At 44.2% G+C, this 22,353-nt stretch overlaps 1 protein-coding gene across 4 annotated transcripts in view; it reads left to right on the forward strand.

Annotated features, from left to right (window-relative positions):
• TMEM192 (transmembrane protein 192) overlaps nt 1-22,353 on the forward strand; it is a 34,809-nt gene that overhangs the window by 1,889 nt on the left and 10,567 nt on the right. For 3 of the 4 annotated variants that reach the window (XM_032268255.1, XM_032268257.1, XM_032268258.1), the window contains exons 2-3: nt 10,099-10,245; nt 11,966-12,230. In XM_032268255.1, coding sequence (XP_032124146.1) covers nt 10,099-10,245; nt 11,966-12,230 — 412 coding nt within the window. Of the gene's footprint in view, nt 1-10,097; nt 10,246-11,965; nt 12,231-22,353 lie in introns of all 4 variants that reach the window. The other variant, XM_032268256.1, reaches the window with a different exon arrangement.

The raw sequence follows: 22,353 nt of genomic DNA on the forward strand, positions 1-22,353 counted from the left end.
CCCCCCCCCCCCCCCCCAGCTACTCAGGAGGCTGAGGCAGGAGAATTGCCTGTACCCAGGAGGCGGAGGTTGCGGTGAGCCGAGATCGCGCCATTGCACTCCAGCCTGGGTAACATGAGTGAAACTCTGTCTCAAAAAAAAAAAAAAGAAATAAAAAATAATTAGAGATTAATGTTTTAACACCAACCACAATTGAAGTCACTTTAGATCTGACTAAGTCGCCTGCTTTTGGTATTTTGTAGACATGATTTCTAGCCTTCAATAAAAAGCTAAAAATTGTGGACCATGCTTTGGGTGCAGACACTTAGATGAGTTGAATCAAAGACATTGTGTTAGTAAGGATTCATTGTTCCCAAGCAGTAAAACCAACTCTGGCTGTTAAAAGGATTTATTTGAAACGCTGTAGGGTGAGTAAATGCCAAGGCCTCTGAAAGGACCCAAACAAAGGTATCTCAAGGGATTGAAGGAAGCAACGGGAGTTCTTTCAGGGTCAACCCCAGAATGAATCTGCCTAAACCATGATCTTTCTTTTTTTCTTTTGAGACAGAGCCTTGCTTTGTTGCCCAGGCTGGAGTGCAGTGGTGCAGTCTCGGCTCATTGCAACCTCTGCCTCCCGGGTTCAACCGATTCTCCTGCTCAGCCTCCTGAGTAGCTGGGATTACAGGCATGCGCCACCATGCCCGGCTAATTTTTGTATTTTTAGTAGAGACGGGGTTTCACCATGTTGGTCAGACTGGTCTTGAACTCCTGACCTTGTGATCCACCCGCCTCAGCCTCCCAAAGTGCTGGATTATAGGCGTGAGCCACCATGCCTGGCAATCTTTCTTTTACTGCTCATGGAGAGAGTTGGATTTACCCAACTGTTTTTTTGTTCCATGACCACTTCTAGGCCAGAGGAGGAGGAAGGGTATTGAAGGATATTTCCACTAAGACTTAATGCAGAAGTAGACAGTGGGTCCTGAAAGGAAATAGCGTTATTGTCACAAAAGAAGAGGGAAGAGATGCCATGTGGGCAAAAACAATGGATATATTCTACAGGTGGTAATATAGTTAATAATAGAAACGAAAAAAATCATTTGGATTCAAGAGTCCTTTTCCCCTCACCTTCACTTCCAGGTGGTGAGTTAACAGAATGACTGGGTGCTGTTTGTATGGTTATGCTGCATATTTCCTATAGGATTCATCAGAAAGTAAATAAGTGACATAGAGAAGAACCATGTTATAGTCCCCAACTCCTTCCCTGCAGTTAGAAAAAACAAAAGATACATACATGAAAAGGAAAACGTAAGAAATACTCCAAATAACTATTATGGGCAATATGTTTAATAGGAGTTTAAAGCAGAAGGAAAACACTTAGCAGGGCAAGTTTTATAGAGAACATAAACTTTGTTGAGACCTTGAAAGATGCATAGAATTCTGGAAAAGGCAAGAGAGGATATTTGTAGGGATCTATAGAAAGCTTATTTAGGCTAGAGAAGGTGCATGAAAGTTGCATAGTAGGAGATAAATAAAGTAGATTATTGTCTAATAGTGAAGGTTTCAATGCTAGCTTTGTTGAAATTTCCCAGGTCTGGCTAGATGTAGTGGCTCATGCCTGTAATCCCAGCACTTTGGGAGGCAGAGGTAGGTAGGTCACTTGAGGTCAGGAGTTTGAGACCAGCCTGGCCAACATGGTGAAACCTCGTAACTACTAGAAATACAAAAATTAGCTGGGCCTAGTGGCACGTGCCTGTAATCCCAGCTATTCTGGAGGCTGAGGCAGGAGAATTGCTTGAACCTGGGAGGCACAGATTTCAGTGAGCCCAGATCACGCCATTGCACTCCAGCCTGGGCAACAAGAGGGAACCTCTGTCTCAAAAAAAAAAAAAAAGAAAAAAGGCAGTGGCTCATGCCTGTAATCCCAGCACTTTGGGAGGCCAAGGTGGGTAGGTTGCCTGGGCCCAGGAGTTTGAGACCAGCCTGGGCAACATGGTGAAACCCTATCTCTACTAAAATGCAAAAAATTAGCCGGGCATGGTGACGTGTGCCTGTAGTCCCAGATACTTGGGAGGCTGGAGCAGGAGAATTGCTTGAACCTGGGAGGCAGAGGTTGCAGCGAGCCGAGATGGTGCCACTGCACTCCAGACTGGGCAACAGAGCGAGACTCCATCTAAAAAAAAAAAAAGAAAAGAAAAAATTTTCCCAGGTCTGAAGCATACAAGAAGTTGGACAGCCTTTCATTCTCTCAACACACATATTACATACAGCATCTGCTATGTGTTAAGTGTTAAAAATACAAAGAACATAACAACAGAGTCTCTGCCCTTGTAAAGCACATTTTATTCTGACAGTTTCAATACCGTGTGCATAGTATTGTAGGTTGTAGTACAGGTGTAAGAGAGTTTAGTAGGGACTTCCATTCCCAGCCAACATGGAGTAACCGTGAATAGATGTACCATTGTGCCTGAAACAACCAAAAAACTAGATATAAGATACAACACTTTGTGAGATATTGGACATCAGACAGCAAAGGGTAGCAATCTCAGAAATGGAAACAAATGTTGTGAACCCATCACTGCCCCGGCGTACTGCCTTGAAAGCGTGCAGGCTGTGACAAGGAACGGGGAAACCAGGCAGAGCCCAGCAGATTTCTGAGTTGGCAAGATGGAGTTGAGGATCTGGGAGACAGAGGCAACTAGAGTTCCCAAGACAGAGCACCCAGAGAGGAGAGAGCTACAAAGAGGGAGAACTCTGAAGATCTTCATGGGGATCCCCCCAGGCGTCCAGTAGAGTGCTAATCAGGGCATGAGGAAGCTCTTGGAGGCCTCAAAAAGAACCACCTTGAAGGATTAGAAGGACAGCTTCTCCTTGCGGGGCCAAGAATACTGCCTATTTCACCTACCAGCCAGACAAAAACCCCATAATTCACAGAACATGCAGGTGGATACTCAGAAAGGTCTTGTCTCAGTAGTGGAGTAGAATTAGCCCTAGATGAAGCCCACCTGATTTCTTAACAGCAAGACCAAAAAGATCAGACTGTTTCTTTTTTTTTTTTTTTTTTTTTTTGTGAAAGAGTTTTTTTTCTTTTTGCCCAGGCTGGGGGGGAAAGGGGCGATCTCGGCTCACCGCAGCCTCCGCCTCCTGGGTTCAGGCAATTCTCCTGCCTCAGCCTCCTGAGTAGCGGGGATTACAGGCACGTGCCACCATGCCCAGCTAATTTTTTGTATTTTTAGTAGAGACGGGGTTTCACCATGTTGACCAGGATGGTCTCGATCTCTTGACCTTGCGATCCACCCGCCTCGGCCTCCCAAAGTGCTGGGATTACAGGCTTGAGCCACCACGCCCGGCCCAGATCAGACTGTTTCTAAGTGACTTCGCTGTACTCCAGAACAAAGTTCAAGAATATAGGAATACAGAAAATTTCCAGCACCCACAGAGGTAAAATTGGAAATATCTGGCATTCAATAAAAAATTACAAGGCATGTAAAGAGGCAGGAAAATATGAGCTGTACTGAGTCCATTGAAACTGATTCAGACATGACATATGCTAGAAATAGCATATGGACATTAAACATTATTATGAATGCTTCTGTATATTCAGAGGTTAAACGGAGGCATGGAAGATACAAAGTAGACCCAGCTCAAACTTGTATAGATGAAAACTACAATGTCAGATGAAGAGTGTCGTAGGAATGGTGCTGAGGCTGGGAATGCTGGAAAGGCAGCACAGAGAAGGTGGTTTTTCTGGGACAAGCATTTGACAGGTGGGGAAGAATAAGTAGAGGTGGAAAGTGTTCCATGAAAGATGGATATTATCAGCAGGCAGCACCAGGAAGGAGAGAAATGGTGAGAGGCAAATTTTTGGGTAGTCTCGGTGGCTCATTCCTGTAATCCTAGCACTTTGGGAGGCCAAGGCAGGTGGATTGCTTGAGCTCAGGAGTTTGAGACCAGCCTGGGCAACATGGTGATACCCCATCTCTACTAAAAATACAAAAATCAGCTGAGCATACTGGAGTGTGCCTGTGGTCCCAGCTACTTGTGAGGCTGAGGTAGGAGGATCACTTGAGCCTGCGGAGAGGGGCATGGAGGCTGCAGTGAGCCGAGATCGTACCACTGTACTCTAGCCTGGGTGACAGAGTGAGACCCTGTTTAAAAAAAAAAAAAAGAGTCAGGCACAGTGGCTCATGCCCGTAATCCCAGCACTTTGGGAGGCAAAGGAGAGGGGATCACTTGAGGTCAGGAGTTTGAGACCAGCATGGCCAACATGGTGAGCCCTGTCTCTACTAAAAATATAAAAACTAGCTGGGTGAGGTGTCGGGCGCCTGTGATCCCAGCTACTTGACTGAGGCAGGAGAATCATTTGAACCCAGGAGGCAGAGCTTGCAGTGAGCTGAGATCGTGCACTCCAGCCTGGGCGACAGAGTGAGACTCCGTCTCAAAAAGAGAGAGAGAGATCTTTAGAAGTAACTTGGGGATAGATTGTAAAGTGATAGGCTAAGAATTTGGACTTTGTCCTGAGGACTATGGGGGTTGTATTAGGATTATACAGAGGGACAGAACCAATAGGATATATGTATATATAAAAGAGAGTTTATTAGGGAGAATTGGCTCACAAGATTACACAGTGAAGTCCCATGATAGGCGACCTGCACGCTGGGAAAGGGAAAGTGGTAGTTGCACAGTCCAAGTCCAAAAGCCTGAAAACCAGGGAAGCCAGCGGTGCAGGCTTCAGTCTACAGCCAAAGGCCTTGATAGCCCAAGCAAGCTGCTGGTGCAGGTCCCAGAGTCTAAAGGCTGAAGAACCTGGAGTCTGATGTCTAAGGGCAGGAAGAAAGGAAGCAAGTGTCTGACGCAGGAAAGAAAGAGCCAGAAGACACAGCAAGCTGCTTATACCCCCATTCGGTGCTTGGATCTAGCTGCACTGGCGGCTGATTGGATGGTGCTCACCCATACTGAGGTGGGTCTTCCTCTCCCAGTCCACTGACTCAAATGTTTGTCTCCTCACAGACATACCCAGAAACAATATGACGCCAATAGTGACTATCACTATTAGGACCCAAAGTTTTTTGAGGAGAAACACGAATGTTTGTCTTGGAACAATTCTGACAGCAGTGAAAGAGATTGCCAAGACCAGGAGACTGGAAGCTTCTAGTAAAAGGCCATGGGAAATGGGAGGCCCTGGATTAAGATAGTGAGAATAGAGAGGAAAGAACAGGTTTAGGGGTTAGAATGGTAATGATTTTTTCTCTTTTTATCATGCCCCAGCCCTAAGTGGATAGAATGGTAATGATTATAGGAGTAGTGTCTTTGTTTGTTTGGGTTGCTATAACAAAATACAGATGGAATAATTTACAAATAGAAATGTATTGCTCTCAGTGCTAGAGGATAGAAGTCCAAGGTTAAGGCAGCCACAGATTCAGGAAGTCCAAGATCAGGGTGCCAAGAGCCCTGGCGTGGGGTTGCTCTCTGCTTTAAAGATGGCGCCTTCCTGCTGCATCCTCAAGTGGTGGAAGGTGGAAGGGAGCTCATTCAAGCCTTTTTTATAAGGGCACTAATCTATTTATGAGGGTGGAACTCTCATGGCTTAATTACTTCCCAAAGGAAAGTGGGGGACTATTGAGGGACAGCAACATTTAGACCATAGCAGGGTGCAAGTGAAAAGTAAGAGTTAATAAAACGGCTAGGTGTGGTGGCTCACACCTGTAATCTTAGTACATTGGGAGTCCACTTGGGGGGATTGCCTAAGGCCAAGAGTTCAAGACCAACCTGACCAACATAGCGAGACCCCATCTCATTTTTTATTTTAAAATTTAAAAATATTTTTTAAAAAACAGTTAATAAAGAGATAATAGTGGCTAATACTTATTGAGTGATTTTCCTGTGTCAGACAGTGTTATGAGCACTTGCATATGTAGTAACTCATTTAACATTCCTGACAGAGCTATGAAACAGGTGCTATTATTAGTCTCCTTTTTATATGTGAAAAGTGAGGCATGAGAGGTGAAGTAACTTGCTCTCAGCTAGAAAGCAGTGAAACTTGTGCTGGAATCCAGGCAGTCTGCCCTTAGGAGCCTGCCCTTAACCACAGCTCTTATTGCCTTTGGTCATAGTTGATTCCTCATGTGTCCTGATAATCTCTTCTGATTAGCCCACATCTTTGATGATGCCTATAACCGAGTTAGAAAATACTGCAGAGACAGGTTTGGGGCACTCAGTCATTCATCTGTCAAATGTTTGCTGAGTGACAACCATGAGGCAGTGTTGGGAGCTGGGATTACAAAGACAAGAGGTGTAGAGTTAATAGGTCCAATGAAGTCTAGTGGAGAAGAGATAAGAGACTATCACAGGATAGCATGATAGAAGAGGCAAGCATAGAACACTTTGAAAAACATGGAGGGTAGCATAATCCAGATTAGGGGCACCCAGAAAAGCCACCTGGTAGGAATTGCCCCTTCTGAGCATGAAAGAATGCACAGACATTAGCTAAGGGAAGAGCAGATCTCGAAGCTCCAACATCTGCTGACTGAGAATGAGCTAGAGGCAGAGGGATCTTGAAGAGAACAGGAGTAACCCGAATGGTACCATGAGTTATGGTAAACTAAACAGGAAGCAGTCTAGGCATTGAAATAAAAGAGTTGGCCAGCCGTAATGGCTCATGCCTACAATCCCAGCACTTTGTAAGGCCAAGGCAAGTGGATCACCTGAGGTCAGGAGTTCGAGACCAGCTTGGCCAATGTGGTGAAACCCCATCTCTACTAAAAATACAAAAATTAGCCGGGCGTGGTGGTGTGTGCCTGTAATCCCAGCTACTCAGGAGGCTGAGACAGGAGAATTGCTTGAACCCTGGAGGCCGAAGTTACAGTGAGTGGAGATCAAGCCACTGCACTCCAGCCTGGGCAACAGAGCAAGACTCCATCTCAAAAACAAACAAACAAAAAGTAGGTACAGAGTAGTGTTGAATGCCTTCGACTGGAAATTGAGGAGCCCACTCCAGCACTCCAGAGCTGGGTTACACCCCAGATTAATGTATTTACGTTTGTTATCTTAGCACTCAACAGCCATCCCTTAACATCATTTGTCCTAGTCCCTACTTCTTCCAAAATGAAGAGCTCTCATTCTGTGTAGCCAAATCCTATTTATGAATGCTTCATTTCCATCTCATCATAGTGTAATTAGCTAACCTAATTTTTTTGCATTGTCCTTTGCGCTTTTCCTTTGCTGACTTATTATGTACTTCCCATGCACCATATTCTTTTTCCTTTTTTTAACATGTGATGGGAACACTTAAGATCTACACTTTTAACAAATTAAAGGTATATACAGTGCAGTATATTGCAATACTGCACTGTATATACCTTTAATTTGTTAAGAGTGTACTTAAAAGTGTAAATAGATATATATATATTTCTTTTTCTTTGAGAATGGGTCTTGCTCTGTCGCCCAGGCTGGAGTGCAGTGGTGCAATCTCGGCTCACTACAACCTCTGCCTACTGGGTCCAAGTGATTCTCCTGCCTTAGCCTCCTAGGTAGCTGGGATTACCAGGTGCATGCCACCATGCCTGGCTAATTTTTTATATTTTTAGTAGAGACGATGTTTCACCATGTTGGCAAGGCTGGTCTCGAACTCCTGACTTCAAGTAATCTGCCTACTTTGGCCTCCCAAAGTGCTGGGATTACAGGCATGAGCAACTGCTCCCGGCCTTACAATGTAGAATTGTTAACTATAATTGCTATACTGTCATCAGATCTCTGTGCACTGTATTGTATTGTGTATTCTTGTACTGTTGTTTAGTCCTTCATGTCTTTATGTCTTACCTCCCCAATGAAAACTTAATCACCTTATAGTCTTTTACCCCGGGCAAAGTATTATACATAATAGTTTACAGTAAGGGTCTGAGACTAAGAGATAGTTTCGATTCATTTATATGGAGTAGAGACCTGGAAGAACTGTTGCTGTCAAAATCGTACCTTTAAACATGACTTGCTGAAATGTTTAGGTGACAGCCTCGACATGCTAAGTCTTTCTTGGCCACTTTGGTGACGTTACAACTCTGTAGTTGCTTTCATTGAGAATCTGGTAGCAATGCCAGGCGTGGTGGCTCATGCCTGTAATCCCAGCACTTTGGGAGGCTGAGGCTGGCAGATCACAAGGTCAGGGGTTCAAGACCAGTCTGACCAACTTGTGAAACCCCATCTTAAAAAAAAAAAGACAGAGAATCTGGTATCTACAAACTGAAGTTTTCTCAAGGGCCAATCCGGGTCATCTGTTTCCATTAGTACGCTAAAGTATTTCTATCATAATGGAAAGTTTGTTTTAAGAACTCTTAATAAAGCCTCTATCAACTTTTAAAAATTTTGTGGAACCTCCAGAGACAATTTAAGAACTGCAACTCTAGGGCAGCAGACCCAGGAAAGAAATGGGGAGATGTAGGTCAGAGAATACAAAGCAGCAGATACAGAGGATGGACAAGTCTACTGGAGTTACATACAACATGAGGACTATAAGGAATAAAATTGTACTGTGTGTGGGATCCATGCTAAATGAGTAGATTTTAGGTGCTGCTGCCGCAAACACAAATAGTGGATTACCGTGTGAGATGTTGGATGTGTTAATTTGCTCCGCTATAGTAACCTTTTTACTATCTGTATATGTCCAGAACTTTATTTTAAAAATTGCAGCTGGGCCAGGTGTGGTGGCTCATGCCTATAATCCCAGCACTTTGGGAGGCTGAGGCAGGGGGATCACATGAGGTCAGGAGTTCAAGACTAGCCTGGCCAACATGGTGAAACCCTATCTCTACTAAAAATACAAAAAATTAGCTGAGCGTGGTGGCGGGTGCCTGTAATCCCAGCTACTTAGGAGGCTGAGGCAGGAGAATCACTTGGAGTGAGCTGAGATGGTGCCACAGATCACCTGAGGTTGGGAGTTTGAGACCAGCCTGACCAACATGGAGAAACCTCGTCTCTACTAAAAATACAGAAAGTATCCCTCAGGAGAGAGGAAGAATAAAAAAGAAAAAAAGAAAAGAGAAAAGAAAGAAAGAGAGAGAGAAAAAGAAAGAAAGGACAGGAAAGAAAGAAAGAAACACAAAAAGTAGCCAGGTATGGTGGTACATGCCTGTAATCCCAGCTACTAAGGAGGCTGAGGCAGGAGAATTGCTTGAACCCAGGGCGGGCAGAGGTTGTGGTAAGCCGAGATCACACCATTGCACTCCAGCCTGGGCAACAAGAGTGAAACCGTGTCTCAAAAAAAAAAAAATTTGCAACTGTATGTAATTATTTCAACAATATAAGTAATGTTAAATAAATCAATATATATGTTTTTTGTTTTTTTTGAGACAAAGTCTTGTTAGTCTCGTTCTGTTGCCAGATGCCAGAAACTCTGTCTCTAATTTAAAAAAAGAGAGATGTAGATATAATTAATTTAAGATCTCCTCTACCCATTTAAAAACTTGTTTTCCCAAGATATACATAGTAGTTATTCATAGGTGAGTATATTTTTTTAATTGGCTTTAGGCTGAGTGTGGTGATTCACATCTGTAATCCCAGCAATATGGGAGGCCTAGACAGAAGGATCACTTGGTGCCAAGAGTTCAAGACCAGCCTGGAGCCAGGCGCGGTGGCTCACACCTGTAATCCCACCACTTTGAGAGGCTGAGGCGTGTGGATCACCTGAGGTCAGGAGTTTGAGATCAGCCTGGCCAACATATTGAAAACCCATCTTTACTAAAAATAAAAATAAATTAGCTGGATGTGGTGGCACATGCTTGTAGTCCCAGCTACTCAAGAGAATCGCTTGAACCTGGGAGATGGAGATTGCAGTGAGCCGAGATTGCACCATTACACTCCAGCCTTGGCAACAGAACAAGACTGTGTCTCAAAGACAAACAAAAAACAAAACACAAACAAAAAAGACCAGCCTGGGCAACATAGCGAGACCCTGTCTCTACAATTTTAAAAAAATTAATTAATTTTTAAAAATTGTCTTTAGGTAGGGAATGTGTTTTCTTGCCTTTAATTTGTATATGGTTAAAAAGCTTTATGGTTTAGTAGATTGGTCTTAGAAACATAATCCAGAAAGTGGCGATTATAGCTTGCTTTCATTTTTCTGTACCCCAGGGTTCCTTGGATATCACCCAGAGTATTGAAGACGACCCACTTCTGGATGCCCAGCTTCTCCCACATCACTCACTACAAGCTCACTTTAGACCCCAATTCCATCCTCTTCCTACAGTCATCATAGTGAATCTTCTGTGGTTTATTCATGTAAGTTGGCTGGATGAAGGGGACCTATCCAGAGGTGATGTTTATAAAACATATATAAGTGTTTCAGAGGGCAGTTGTGCTGTGTCTAGCAACATTTAAAATGTAGGGTACATGGCCGGGTGCGGTGGCTCACGCCTGTAATCCCAGCACTTTGGGAGGCCGAGGTAGTTGGATCACAAGGTCTGGAGATCGAGACCATCGTGGCCGACATGGTGAACCCTGTCTCTACTAAAATACAAAAAAAATTAGCTGGGCCTGGTGGTGCACGCCTGTAGACCCAACTACTCTGGAGGCTGAGGCAGGAAAATTGCTTGAACCTGGGAGGCAGAGGTTGCAGTGAGCCAAGATCGCGCCACTGCACTCCAGCTCTGGTGACAGAGCAAGACTCTGTCTCAAAAAAAAATGCCCACCAGTAAAATGTAGGACAGATGTCCTTAGGATATCCTGACAGTTGTGTCATGGGCAGAAACAAAGTACATACATTTTTACTTATATCCTCAAAGAATTCATCGTGGATATATTTGCACACATGTAAGGATATTGCTGATAATAGCAGTGTTGTCTATCATATCAAGAGACTACAAACTACTTGCTATCCAGAGGACACTGTGTGCCCATTCACACTCAGCCCCTATTTGCAGTTTTTAAAAGGGAGTTGAGAGGGCTGGTGAGCACCTGTAGTCCTGTATATAATAGAATATTTCTAAGGACAGGCTTGGTGGCTCACACCTGTAATCCCAACACTTTGGGAGGCTGAGGCGGGCGGATCGCCTGAGGTCTGGAGTTCAAGATCAGCCTGACCAACTTGAAGAAACCCCGTCTCTACCAAAAATACAAAAAGTTAGCAGAGCATGGTGGCACATGCCTGTAATCCCATAATCTTCACTTGAACCTGGGAGGTGGAGGTTGTGGTGATCCGAGATCACACTATTGCACTCCAGCCTGGCAACGAGTGAAACTGTGTCACAAAAATAATAATAATAATAATAATAGACTATTTCTAAAAGCATTCACAGACCTGGTTAACACTTGTTAACACTTGTTGCCTCTGAAATGAAGACTGAGGGCCCAGCACATTTCCCGGGTTCCCCTGCAGCTGGGATTCCTCTTCAGTGAGGTGTACTGTGGGAGATGAGTTTGGAACGGAATCACTGGGGAGAGAGGTGATATCCCCTTTCCTTGAGGGAACTAGTAGCTGTGGCATGGCTCCACCATGGCTTCCCAATCCCCAGATCTCAGCTCAAGCACTTCCTTCTCGGTACCACCATGTGCAGGGGTGGCCTTGTGGTTTTCAGATGGTGGCCTCCTTTTTGTCTTTCCTTTAACTTTTTGTATGACATACTCTGTCCCAGCCTGGGTACCATAGCAAGAACGCATCTCTATAAAAACCTTTTTAAATTGGCCAGGTGTGGAGCCACGGGCCTGTAGTCCCAGCTGCTCTAGAGACTGTGGTAGGAGGATCGCTTGAGCCCAGGAGGTTGAGGCTGCAGTGAGCCGAGATCACACCACTGCACTCCAGCCTGGGCAACAGGGCAAGACCGTATCTCACACAAAAAACAAAAGTACATTTAAACAAAACAAATCAAAAATACATTTAAAAACTCATTTATAAAAATAGGATAGTGGAAGCTATAGGTATAAGAGTATATGCTGGGATGGTGGTTATTGCTTCCTAATTCCAAATATTGAACATTAATCCTGCTGCTCTCCTTTCCCCCAGCTTGTGTTTGTTATTTTAGCATTTTTGACAGGTGTGCTTTGTTCTTATCCTAATCCAAATGAGGACAAGTGCCCAGGAAATTACACAAACCCACTGAAAGTTCAGACGGTCATAATCCTTGGGAAAGTTATTTTGTGGATTCTCCATTTACTCCTTGAATGCTACATCCAGTACCACCACAGCAAAGTCAGAAACCGAGGCTATAACTTGATCTACCGATCGACAAGGCATCTCAAGAGACTTGCGCTATTGATACACTCCTCGGGTACGTCCAGTTTTCTCTCAGCTACGTGGTTGCTTGAGGGACGAAAATGACAGAAGAAAGAATATATGAAGTTTGATTATAGAATCAAATGTATTCTCTCATTTTTGTAAGGGTGATGTGTGTTGTGACCACTAAAATTTGGATCACCTTAATGTCGTAAAGCTTTCCTTATGAAATATACAGCCTTAATTTTCATTTGAAATCTGTTATTTGTTATGAACATGGTATCCTCATATGCATATGTGAAATGTGGAACTATACCCTCTTTTGTTATCAGGTGATTTACTCGTCTCACAAAGATAGAAATGCTATTGCTATTTGATGTTTCTGAGGATAAGGAAACGGAATTATTTTATTTTATTTTTTCTGGGACAGGGCCTTGCTCTGTCACCTAGGCTGGAAGGCAGTGACGCCATCATGGCTCACTGAAGCCTGGAACTCCTGGGCTCAGCAGTCCTCCCACCTCAGCCTCCCAAGTAGCTGAGACTACACGTGCATACTACCATACCCAGCTAATTTAAAAAAAAAAAAAACTTTTATGTAGAAACAGGTTCTCACTGTGTTGCCCAGGCTGGTCACTTGAATCCTGGCCTCAAACATCCTCCTGCCTCAGGCTCGCAAAGCACTAGTATTACAGGTGTGAGCCAGTCCTGGTGGGAACTTTTTAAAAATGAAGCTCAGTGCTTTTCTTGTGGTAGGAGACAGTAATGGTTAGTTCCTAGGAAAGAAGGACTGTTATGCAATGAGATACATTATATCAAACAGAAAACTTGAAAAACACACAGGCCCTAATATATGAAGGCAAGACCAGAAGATGTATATAGGACCTAGAATGCATAAGTACCTGCATTTCTTTATTGTTGCAGACATTTTAAAGATTTAGTGGACTTAAATTGAACTTCCTAGGTAAATTTGGCATAAGGCCATAGTAAGTGGCTGGGCACAGTGTCTTACACCTGTAATCCCAGCACTTTGGGAGGCTGAGGTGGGCAGATCCCATGAGGCCAGGAGTTTGAGATCACCCTGGGCAACATGGTGAAACCACCCTTCTACTAAAAATATAAAAATTAGCCAAGCATGGTGGCATGCCCCTGTGGTCCCAGCTACTCTGGAGGCTTAAGTGGGAGGATTGCTTGAGCTGAGATGATGCCACTGTGCTCCAGACTTTAGCCCTGGTGACAGAGTGAGACCCCATCTCAAAAAAACAAAAAAGAAAGAAAAAGTTGTAGTAAATAACTTAGTATCAGTTTCTACCTTTTAGAAAGATCTTGTTTTTCAATTTGAGTCCAGAATCAATCTTTAAAAATTTTGAATCCAGGCCAAGCGTGGTGGCTCACGCCTGTAATCCCAGCACTCTGGGAGGCTAAGACAGCAGGATCCCCTGAGGTCAGGAGTTTGAGACAAGCCTGGCCAACATGGTGAAATCCCATCTCTACTAAAAATAAAAACGAACATTAGCCAGGTGTGGTGGTCCATGCCTGTAGTCCCCAGCTACTTGGGAGGCTGAGGCAGAAGAATTGCTTGAACCTGGGAGGCTGAGGTTGCAGTGAGCTGAGGTCGTGCCACTGCATTCCAGCCTTGGCAACAAGAGTGAAACTCTGTCTCAAAAAAAAAAAAAAAAAAATTGAATCCATATGTAGTCTTCCTACTTGGTGAGGCACCAGTGGGGGTTGGGGGGCGCGGGCAAGAGAAAGAAAAAGAGAAAAAAAAATTTTTTTTGAATCCAGGCTGGACACAATAGCTCATGCACATAATCTCAGACCTTTGGGAGGCCAAGGTAGGAGGATCACTTGAGACCAGGAGTTCGAGACCAGCCTGGGCAACATAGCGAGCCCCCATCCCATCTCTACCAAAAATGAGAAATTTAGTGCTGTAACAAATGAGCACCAAGTTAAGTTTGAAAAAAAAAAAAATTGGCTGGGCGCCATGGCTCACACCTTTAATCCCAGCACTTTGGGAAGCCAAGGCAGGTAGATCAGGAGTTTGAGACCTGACGTCAGGAGTTCGAGACCAGCCTGGCCAACATGGTGAAACCCTGTCTCTACTAAAAATACAAAAGTTAGCTGGACATGGTGGCAGGCACCTATGATCCCAGCTACTTGAGAGGCTGAGGCAGGAGAATTGCTTGAACCCTGAAGGTGGAGGTTGCAGTGAGCAGAGATCATACCATTGCACTCCAGCCTGGGTGACGAGCGAAAATCTGTCAAAAAAAAAAAATAAAATAAAATAAGGCTGGGCATGGTGGCTCATTCCTATAATCCTAGCACTTTCATTGACTGAGGTGGGTGGATCACTTGAGGTCAGGAGTCCGAGACCAGCCTGGCCAACATGGTGAAATCCTGTCTGTACGAAAAATAGAAAAATTAGCTGGGTGTGGTGGTGGTGAGCGCCTATAGTCCCGGCTACTCAGGAGGCTGAGAATCACTTGAACCCAGGGGGTGGAGGTTGCAGTGAGCAGAGAACGTGCCACTACATTCCAGTCACTCTAATCTGGGTGACAGAATGAGACTCCATCTCAAAATAAATAAATAGATAAATAAATGAATAAAAATAAAACAAAATCAATAAATTAGCCAATAAATTAGCCATGTGTGGTGGCCTGTGCCTGTAGTCCTAACTACTTGGGAGGCTGAGGTGGGAGGATCCACTTGAGCCTAGGAGTCTGAGCTGTGATTATGCACCACACTCCAGCCTCAGTGAAAGAGTGACAGGCCCCTCTGTAAAAAAAGAAAAAAAAATGAATCCAAATTAGAGACTCTTTTTTCTCCAAAAAAAAGCTTTACAGAATTTAATATTTTTTCTTCTCAGCAGGACAGAATTTAATTTTTTTCCTTCTGTTCTGTTAGTACATTTTTGTAAAGGGCAGGCTGCAAGTTCGTCTACTCAGTGAAATTCTCAGTGGAGGCTGAGGGGCTATGCTGTAGTGGAGAGAAGCAGTTTATAGAGATGGGCGATCTTGCTGCTCTTGAAGGGGGAGCATTTATTTTTTTTATTTTTTTTTATTTTTATTTTTTCCCATTTATTTATTTTATTGCATTTTAGGTTTGGGGGTACATGTGAAGAACATGCAAAATTGTTTCATAGGTACACACGTGGCAGTGTGATTTGCTGCCTTCCTCCCCATCACCTACATCTGGCATCTCTCCCCTTGCTATTTCTCCCCAGCTCCCCACCCCGCACCGTTCCTCCCCTATTTCCCCCCAACTGACCCCAGTGTGTAGTGCTCCCCTCCCTGTGTCCATGTGTTCTCATTGTTCAACACCCGCCTATGAGTGAGAACATGCGGTGTTTGATCTTCTGCTCTTCTGTCAGTTTGCTGAGAATGATGGTTTCCAGGTTCATCCATGTCCCTACAAAGGACCCAAACTCATCGTTTTTGATGGCTGCATAATATTCCATAGTGTATATGTGCCACATTTTCCCTATCCAGTCTATCGTCAGTGGGCATTTGGGTTGGTTCCAGGTCTTTGCTATTGTAAACAGTGCTGCAATGAACATTCGTGTGCACGTGTCCTTATAGTAGAACGATTTGTAATCCTTTGGATATATACCCAGTAATGGGATTGCTGGGTCAAATGGATTCCTAGATCCTTGAGGAATCACCACACTGTCTTCCACAATGGTTGAACTAATTTACACTCTAGGGGGGAACATTTATTGCTTTCTGTCTCTTGAGAATGAGCTTGAGAATGTTTAACTGTTGAAATGCAGCACTCTCTTTTGGCCAGAAGATGTCAGAATAACGCAAAAATTAAAAAAAAAGAAAAAACTTGCTTTTAAACTACAACAGATCTTACATGATCTGTGGCCAAAATTATATTCAGCTTCTCAAGTGATGGTCTGGAAATAGCATTTTTGAAGCTCACAAAGAGATTGTCTGATCTTTAACCTTTCTAAAATCTGCCTTTCAAATTCTTATTAAACATGTGAACCTTAACATGATCTATTTCTAAATACTTGGACCTTTAGAATCACAGGTGATATCATGTTTATGTGAAGACACAGAAAATCAAATGGAATGGAGCAGGTATTTACCTTATTTCTGTTTTTAAAAATATTTTTTATTGGCCAGGTGTGGTGGCTCACACCTGTAATCCCAGCACTTTGGGAGGCCAAGGAGGGCGGATCATGAGGTCAGGAGATTGAGACCATCCTAGCTAATATGGTGAAACCCTGTCTCTACTAAAAATAACAAAAAATTAGTTGGGCATGGTGGTGGGTGCCTGTAGTCCCAGCTATTTGGGAGGCTGCAGTAGGATTGAACCAGGGAGGCAGAGGTTGCAGTGAGCCAAAATCGCACCACTGCACTCCAGCCTGGCTGACAGAGCAAGACTCCATCTAAAAAAAAAAAAAAATTATTTCTTATTTGCAAAAAAAAAAAAAAAGACAAGGTAAGTCTATGGAGGTATAAGACTTACAAATAACAATACTGATAATATTAACTTCAGCCTGATACATTTTGTTATTTTCTAGAGAAGAAAAAAAAATTATTTATTTTTGGATGAGGGTGGGAGAAAGGGCTTTGCTTTCCTACCAAGTAAAAATATTTGGCCGGGCCCAGTGGCTCACACCTGTAATCCCAGCACTTTGGGAGGCCGAGGCAGGTGGATCACAAGGTCAAGAGATCAAGACCATCCTGGTCAACATGGTGAAACCCCGTCTCTACTAAAAATACAAAAATTAGCTGGGTGTGGTGGCGCATGCCTGTAGTCACAGCTACTCGGGAGGCTGAGACAGGAGAATTGCTTGAACCCAGGAGGCAGAGGTTGCAGTGAGCCGAGATCATGCCATTGCACTCCAGCCTGGGTAACGAGCAAAACTCCATCTCAAAAAAAAAAGAAATTTTTTTTACCTATTGTTAATTTACCTATTGTTCTTCCTTAGATCCAAATACATTTTTTTTTTTTTTGAGACGGGGAGTCTTGCTCTGTTGTCCAGGCAGGAGTGCAGTGGCATGAACTCAGCTCACTGCAACCTTCACCTCCCAGGTTCAACTGATTCTGCTGCCTCAACCTCCCAAGCAGCTGAGACTATAGGCATGCACCACCACACTCAGCTAATTTTTGTATTTTTAGTAGAGACAGGGCTTCACCATGTTGGCCGGGGTGGCTTCAAACTCCTGACCTGAGGTGATCTGCTCACCTCGGCTTCCAAAGTGCTGGCATTGCAGGCATGAACTGTTGCACCCAGCCTAATATTTGATTGAGTTCAAAATGTATTTGGGCCAGGTGCAGTGGCTTACGACTGTAATACCAGCACTTTGGGAGGCTGAGGCAGGTGGATCACTTGAGGTCAGGAGTTCGAGACAGGCCTGGCCAACGTGGTGAAACCCCATCTCTACTAAAAATACAAAAAAAATTAGCTAGACATGGCTGAGGTGGTGGCACACACCTGTAATCCCAGCTACTCGGGAGGCTGAGGCAGGAGAATTGTTCAAGCCTGGGAGGTAGATGTCGCAGTGAGGGAAGATGGCGCCACTGCATTCCAGCCTGAGCCAATAGAATAAGACTCCATCTTAAAAAAAAAAAATCAATTATTATTAGTTACATAGCCAGGTTGCATATTTGGGGCTTTTTTCCCATTAAAATGAAAACTTGGTCCTTCACTGAAAATATTTTACCCCATCAGATGGGTCCAGTCAAGCAGTGTTCCTCTCTGGGGCCTCAAAGTGTGAAGCCAGAAGCTGGGGACATGCAAAAGTGTAGTTCAAGGGAACTGCTCTTGAAGGTAAATTTGGAAAGAATACTAATTTATAAAGCAGGTCCCGGTAGGAATTATAGGGCCTGAGAGCATAGTGATTGTGTCTTTCCTGCACACCCTTAGTTCTCAGGGGCCCACATTTCTTTGGAACGGCCCAAGGCTGTCTTAGTTGACTTGTGGAAATGCCTTCTGGAGTCCACACTGATATCTGGGCCTGGTGCCCTGCAGCGAGCCGGAGAGGCTAGGTCTCTCCTGTAGCATAGCACCTGACTGCAAGTCCCCTGTGAGTTGTCTGGAGGAGGGGCTGCATAGCATGTGCCTGGAACTGAAAATCAGAATTATTGTTATAATAATGATAACGATATATGCCACTTACTGCATGTCTACTTAGGCATTGTTAGTTCATTTCTTCCTACCAGAACCCTGAGTGATAAGTATTTTTTCCCCCGTTTTATACTGAAGGAGTCCAGGTCTGGGTGAGATCGTGGGTTTTGTTTCTAGGAGGCAGCAGGTCCTACACTGGATCCCAGGGGTGGCAGCTCTCAGCTTGTGGTCTTAAGAACCTCCCCAGCCCACAGGAACTTATTTCTTCCAAATATTTTTAGTGAATAGCAAGTATTCCATTAACCTTAGAATCTTTTTTTTTTTTTTTTTTTTTTGAGACAAACTTTCACTCTTGTTGCCCAGGCTGGCGCAGTTAGGCTCACTGCAGACTCCACCTCCTAGGTTCCAGTGATTCTCCTGCCTCAGCCTCCTGAGTAGCTGGGATTACAGGTGTGCACTACCACACCTGGCTAATTTTGTATTTTTAGTAGAGACTGGGTTTCACCATGTTGGTCAGGCTGGTCTCAAACCCTGACCTCAAGTGATCCATCTGCCTCAGCCTCCCAAAGTGTTGGGATTACAGGTGTGAACCACCATGCCTGGCCTAGAATCTTTTTAAAATGGTGATTGAAGTAAAACAAAATACATTTAGGCTATGTCTATGGTTATAAAACCATTTACAAAACACCAAAGTAGGCCAGGCATGGTGGCTCACACCTGTAATCCCAGCACTTTGGGAGGCTGAGGTGGGCGGATCACCTGAGGTCAGGAGTTTGAGACCACCCTGACCAACATGGAGAAACTCTCTACTAAAAATACAAAATTAGCTGGGGGTGGTGGCACATGCGGGTAACCTCAGCTACTCTGGAGGCTGAGGCAGGAGAATCACTTGAACCCAGGAGGTAGAGGCTGCAGTGAACTGAGATCGAGCCATTGTACTCCAGCCTGGGCAACAAGAGAGAAACTTCGTTTAAAAAAAAAAAAAAAAACCCAAAAACTGTCTCTACTAAAAATACAAAAATTAGCTGGGCATGGCGGCAGGTGCCTGTAATTCCAGCTGCTAGGGAGGCAGAGAATCACTTGAACTAGGGAGGCAGAGGTTTCAATAAGCTGAGATCTTGCCAGCCTGGGCAACAGAGTAAGACTCTGTCTCAAAAAAAAAAAAAAAAAAAAAAAAAGACATCAGTTATTAGACTATTACTCTATAATTGGAGAGTGTGTTTGGTTAGCACAAAACTGATAAGGAGGCTGGTGTGGTAACCCAGAGCTGAAGTAACTTTCGTCTGAACTAAGATATTGTTTAGGGTGGTCTTTTTCAAGGAGGGGACTGTGTAATGTCCACAGCACATACCAATATAGGGAATGTTTTATTTCAGTATGCCTTTCCCACCAGACTGCAAGCTTCACGTCCATAGAACTTGCTGGTATGTAGGATTTGCCCAGTACTTTGAAAACTCCTTTGAAAATGCTTTCATTTCTCTGCATACGTTTTTTTTCCTAGTATTTCTTTCCTAAATGTTGTAAAACTGTATTGGCCGGGTACGGTGGCTCATGCCTGTAATCCCAGCGCTTTTGGGAGGCCGAGGCGAGCGAATCACAAAGTCAGGAGTTCGAGACTAGCCTGGACAACATGGTGAAACCCCATATCTACTAAAAATACAAAAATTTAGCTGGGCATAGTGGCAGGTGCCTGTAATCCCAGCTACTCAGGAGCCTGAGGCAGGAGAATCGCTTGAACCTGGGAGGCAGAGGTTGCAGTGAGCTGAGATCACGCTACTACACTCCAGCCCTGGCTAATTTTTGTATTTTTGGTAGAGACAGGGTTTCACCATGTTGGCCATGCTGCTCTTGAACTCCTGACTGTTAAAATGTGTGTTCCGAATGAAGAGGCCCCCAAACAGGCTTTGTGTGAGCAACATGGCTGTTTATTCACCTGGATGCAGGTGGGCTGAGGCGGAAAAGAGCGTCAGCGGAGGGCGGTGGGATAGGAGTTGGTTTTATAGGTTGTCAGGGAGGCAGGGGAAATTCACAAAAGTTACCCAGTTACAGTTGGCAGTTTTTTGCAAGCTGGGAGGGGGTTGTAGGGTGTTGAGTTGGGAGGTTGGCCAAGCTGGGAGGGAGTTGTAGGGTGTGGAGTCAGGAAGTTGGTCAAACTGGGAGGGGGTCATAGGGTGTGGAGTCACTAGGTTGGCCAAACTGGGTTACAAAGTCCAATGGCCTTGTCAATTGAGGCCGGAATAAGAAAGAATAGAAGAATGTTTTAGGTTAGTTAGGCACCGCAGGGGTTTATCGTTTCTTCCAGGAACTCATCTGGGGTGTACGTGCAGGTCACAGAGATTATCATGGCAAGGTCAGACCTTACACTGACCTCAAGTGATCTACTTGCCTTGGCCTTCCAAAGTGTTGGGATTATAGGTGTGAGCCACCGCACCTGGCCCCTCTCTTCTTGAGTTCTGTAATTTGCTAGAATGGCTCACAAAACTCAGGGAAACACTTTACTTACGTTTACTGGCTTATTACAAAGGAGAGCGTTGAACAGCCAGGTGAAGAGGTACATGGCATGAGGTCTAGCAGGGTCCCACGTACAGGAGCTTCTGTCTACATTGAGTTGGAGTGGACCACCCTCCTGGCAACCCAGAAGTTCATCAAAATGTGTTGTTCAATAGTTTTTATAGAACTTTAAATCCAGCCTCCCTTCTTCTCTGCCCTTCCCTGAGGTTCCTGGGTGGGGCTGAAAGCTCTAATCGCTGGTCATCTTGGTGACCAACCCCACCATGAGACTCTGTAGGGGCCCCACCCTAAGTCCTGCCATCAGCATAAACTGATGAGATGTGATGGAAAGGATTTGTCATGAATAACAAAAGGCACTTCTCTCAGGAAATTCCAAGGGTTTTAGGAGCTCTATACAAAGACCAAATGGACCTGTTGACTCAGAACACCATACTCCAAAGTGTGGGGGCGTGCAGGGCATGCTGTGTACTCCAAACTAAAGGAGCTTGGAGGGGGTGGGGGGGCTCAGGAGAGGAGCGTCTGCCTTCCTGCCCTGCTGTTTCGTGTCCTCCTTTCTCCCCGGCCAGTCGTAGAAACCAGAACTCCTCTTCCCAAAGGCAGGCCTTAGAAACTAGAATCCTCTCTCCAAAGCAGTCCATAAAACCTAGAAACGTTAATTTCTTGCTTTACCTTTTTCCCTTGAAGACTCTTAATTTTGCAGGGGCCCTGCCGTATATGTCAAGAGGGTTGGGAGTGAGAAGTCTACACAGAGAAGCCAAGAAGCATCTGAATAGACAGGCCTTTCTGGGTTTCCCCCTTCACTCTATTCCCATTAGATCATATTTTGTTCAATCACATTTCTACAAGGCTGTCCATTCTTCATCAAACGTAAGCATAAGAATAGTTTTCTCATAGGTGTGCTGGTAATGTACAGGTTCACGCCTGTAATCCTAGCACTTTGGGAAGCTGAGGCGGGTGGATCATGAGGTGAGGAGTTTGAGACCAGCCTGATCAACATAGTGAAACTCCGTCTCTACTAAAAATACAAAAATTAGCTGGGCATAGTGGCATGGGCCTGTAATCCCAGCTACTCAGGAGGTTGAGGCAGGAGAATTGCTTGAACCTGGGAGGAGGAGGTTGCAGTGAGCTGAGATCATGCCACTGCACTCCAGCCTTGGCGACAGAGACTCCGTCTCAAAAAACAAACAAACAAGCAAGCAAAATAAACAACAAAGTCTCCTTGGAAGAAAAGCTCTCTCTAAATTTCTCTAAGAGTGTTTAATAAATTATGTTTTCTCTAATGGACCAATTATTTTAACTGTTTTACAAGAGAGTATGTTCAAAATATGTTTAGTTGTAAATCAGGTGATGAAATATATATTACTGTAAAGTCAATTAAAAATTTTGTGTCTATGTGTATGCACAGTAAAAATGGTAAATATATTGACAAAAAATCTACAAAACCATTATCACATGCATACTAACAACAATCTATAAAAATATCTTCAATAATAAACAGGAGAATGAAGCAATATACAGAGACTGGTGAAAGGATCGACAACGTGGCGGGTCTGCCTCATCATCTGTCCCCAGCCCCTTTCTGCCCCCC

The sequence above is a fragment of the Sapajus apella genome, unplaced genomic scaffold, assembly GCF_009761245.1.
Source record: "Sapajus apella isolate SASKATOON/1434 unplaced genomic scaffold, GSC_monkey_1.0 scaffold177, whole genome shotgun sequence".
Lineage (NCBI taxonomy): Eukaryota > Metazoa > Chordata > Mammalia > Primates > Cebidae > Sapajus > Sapajus apella.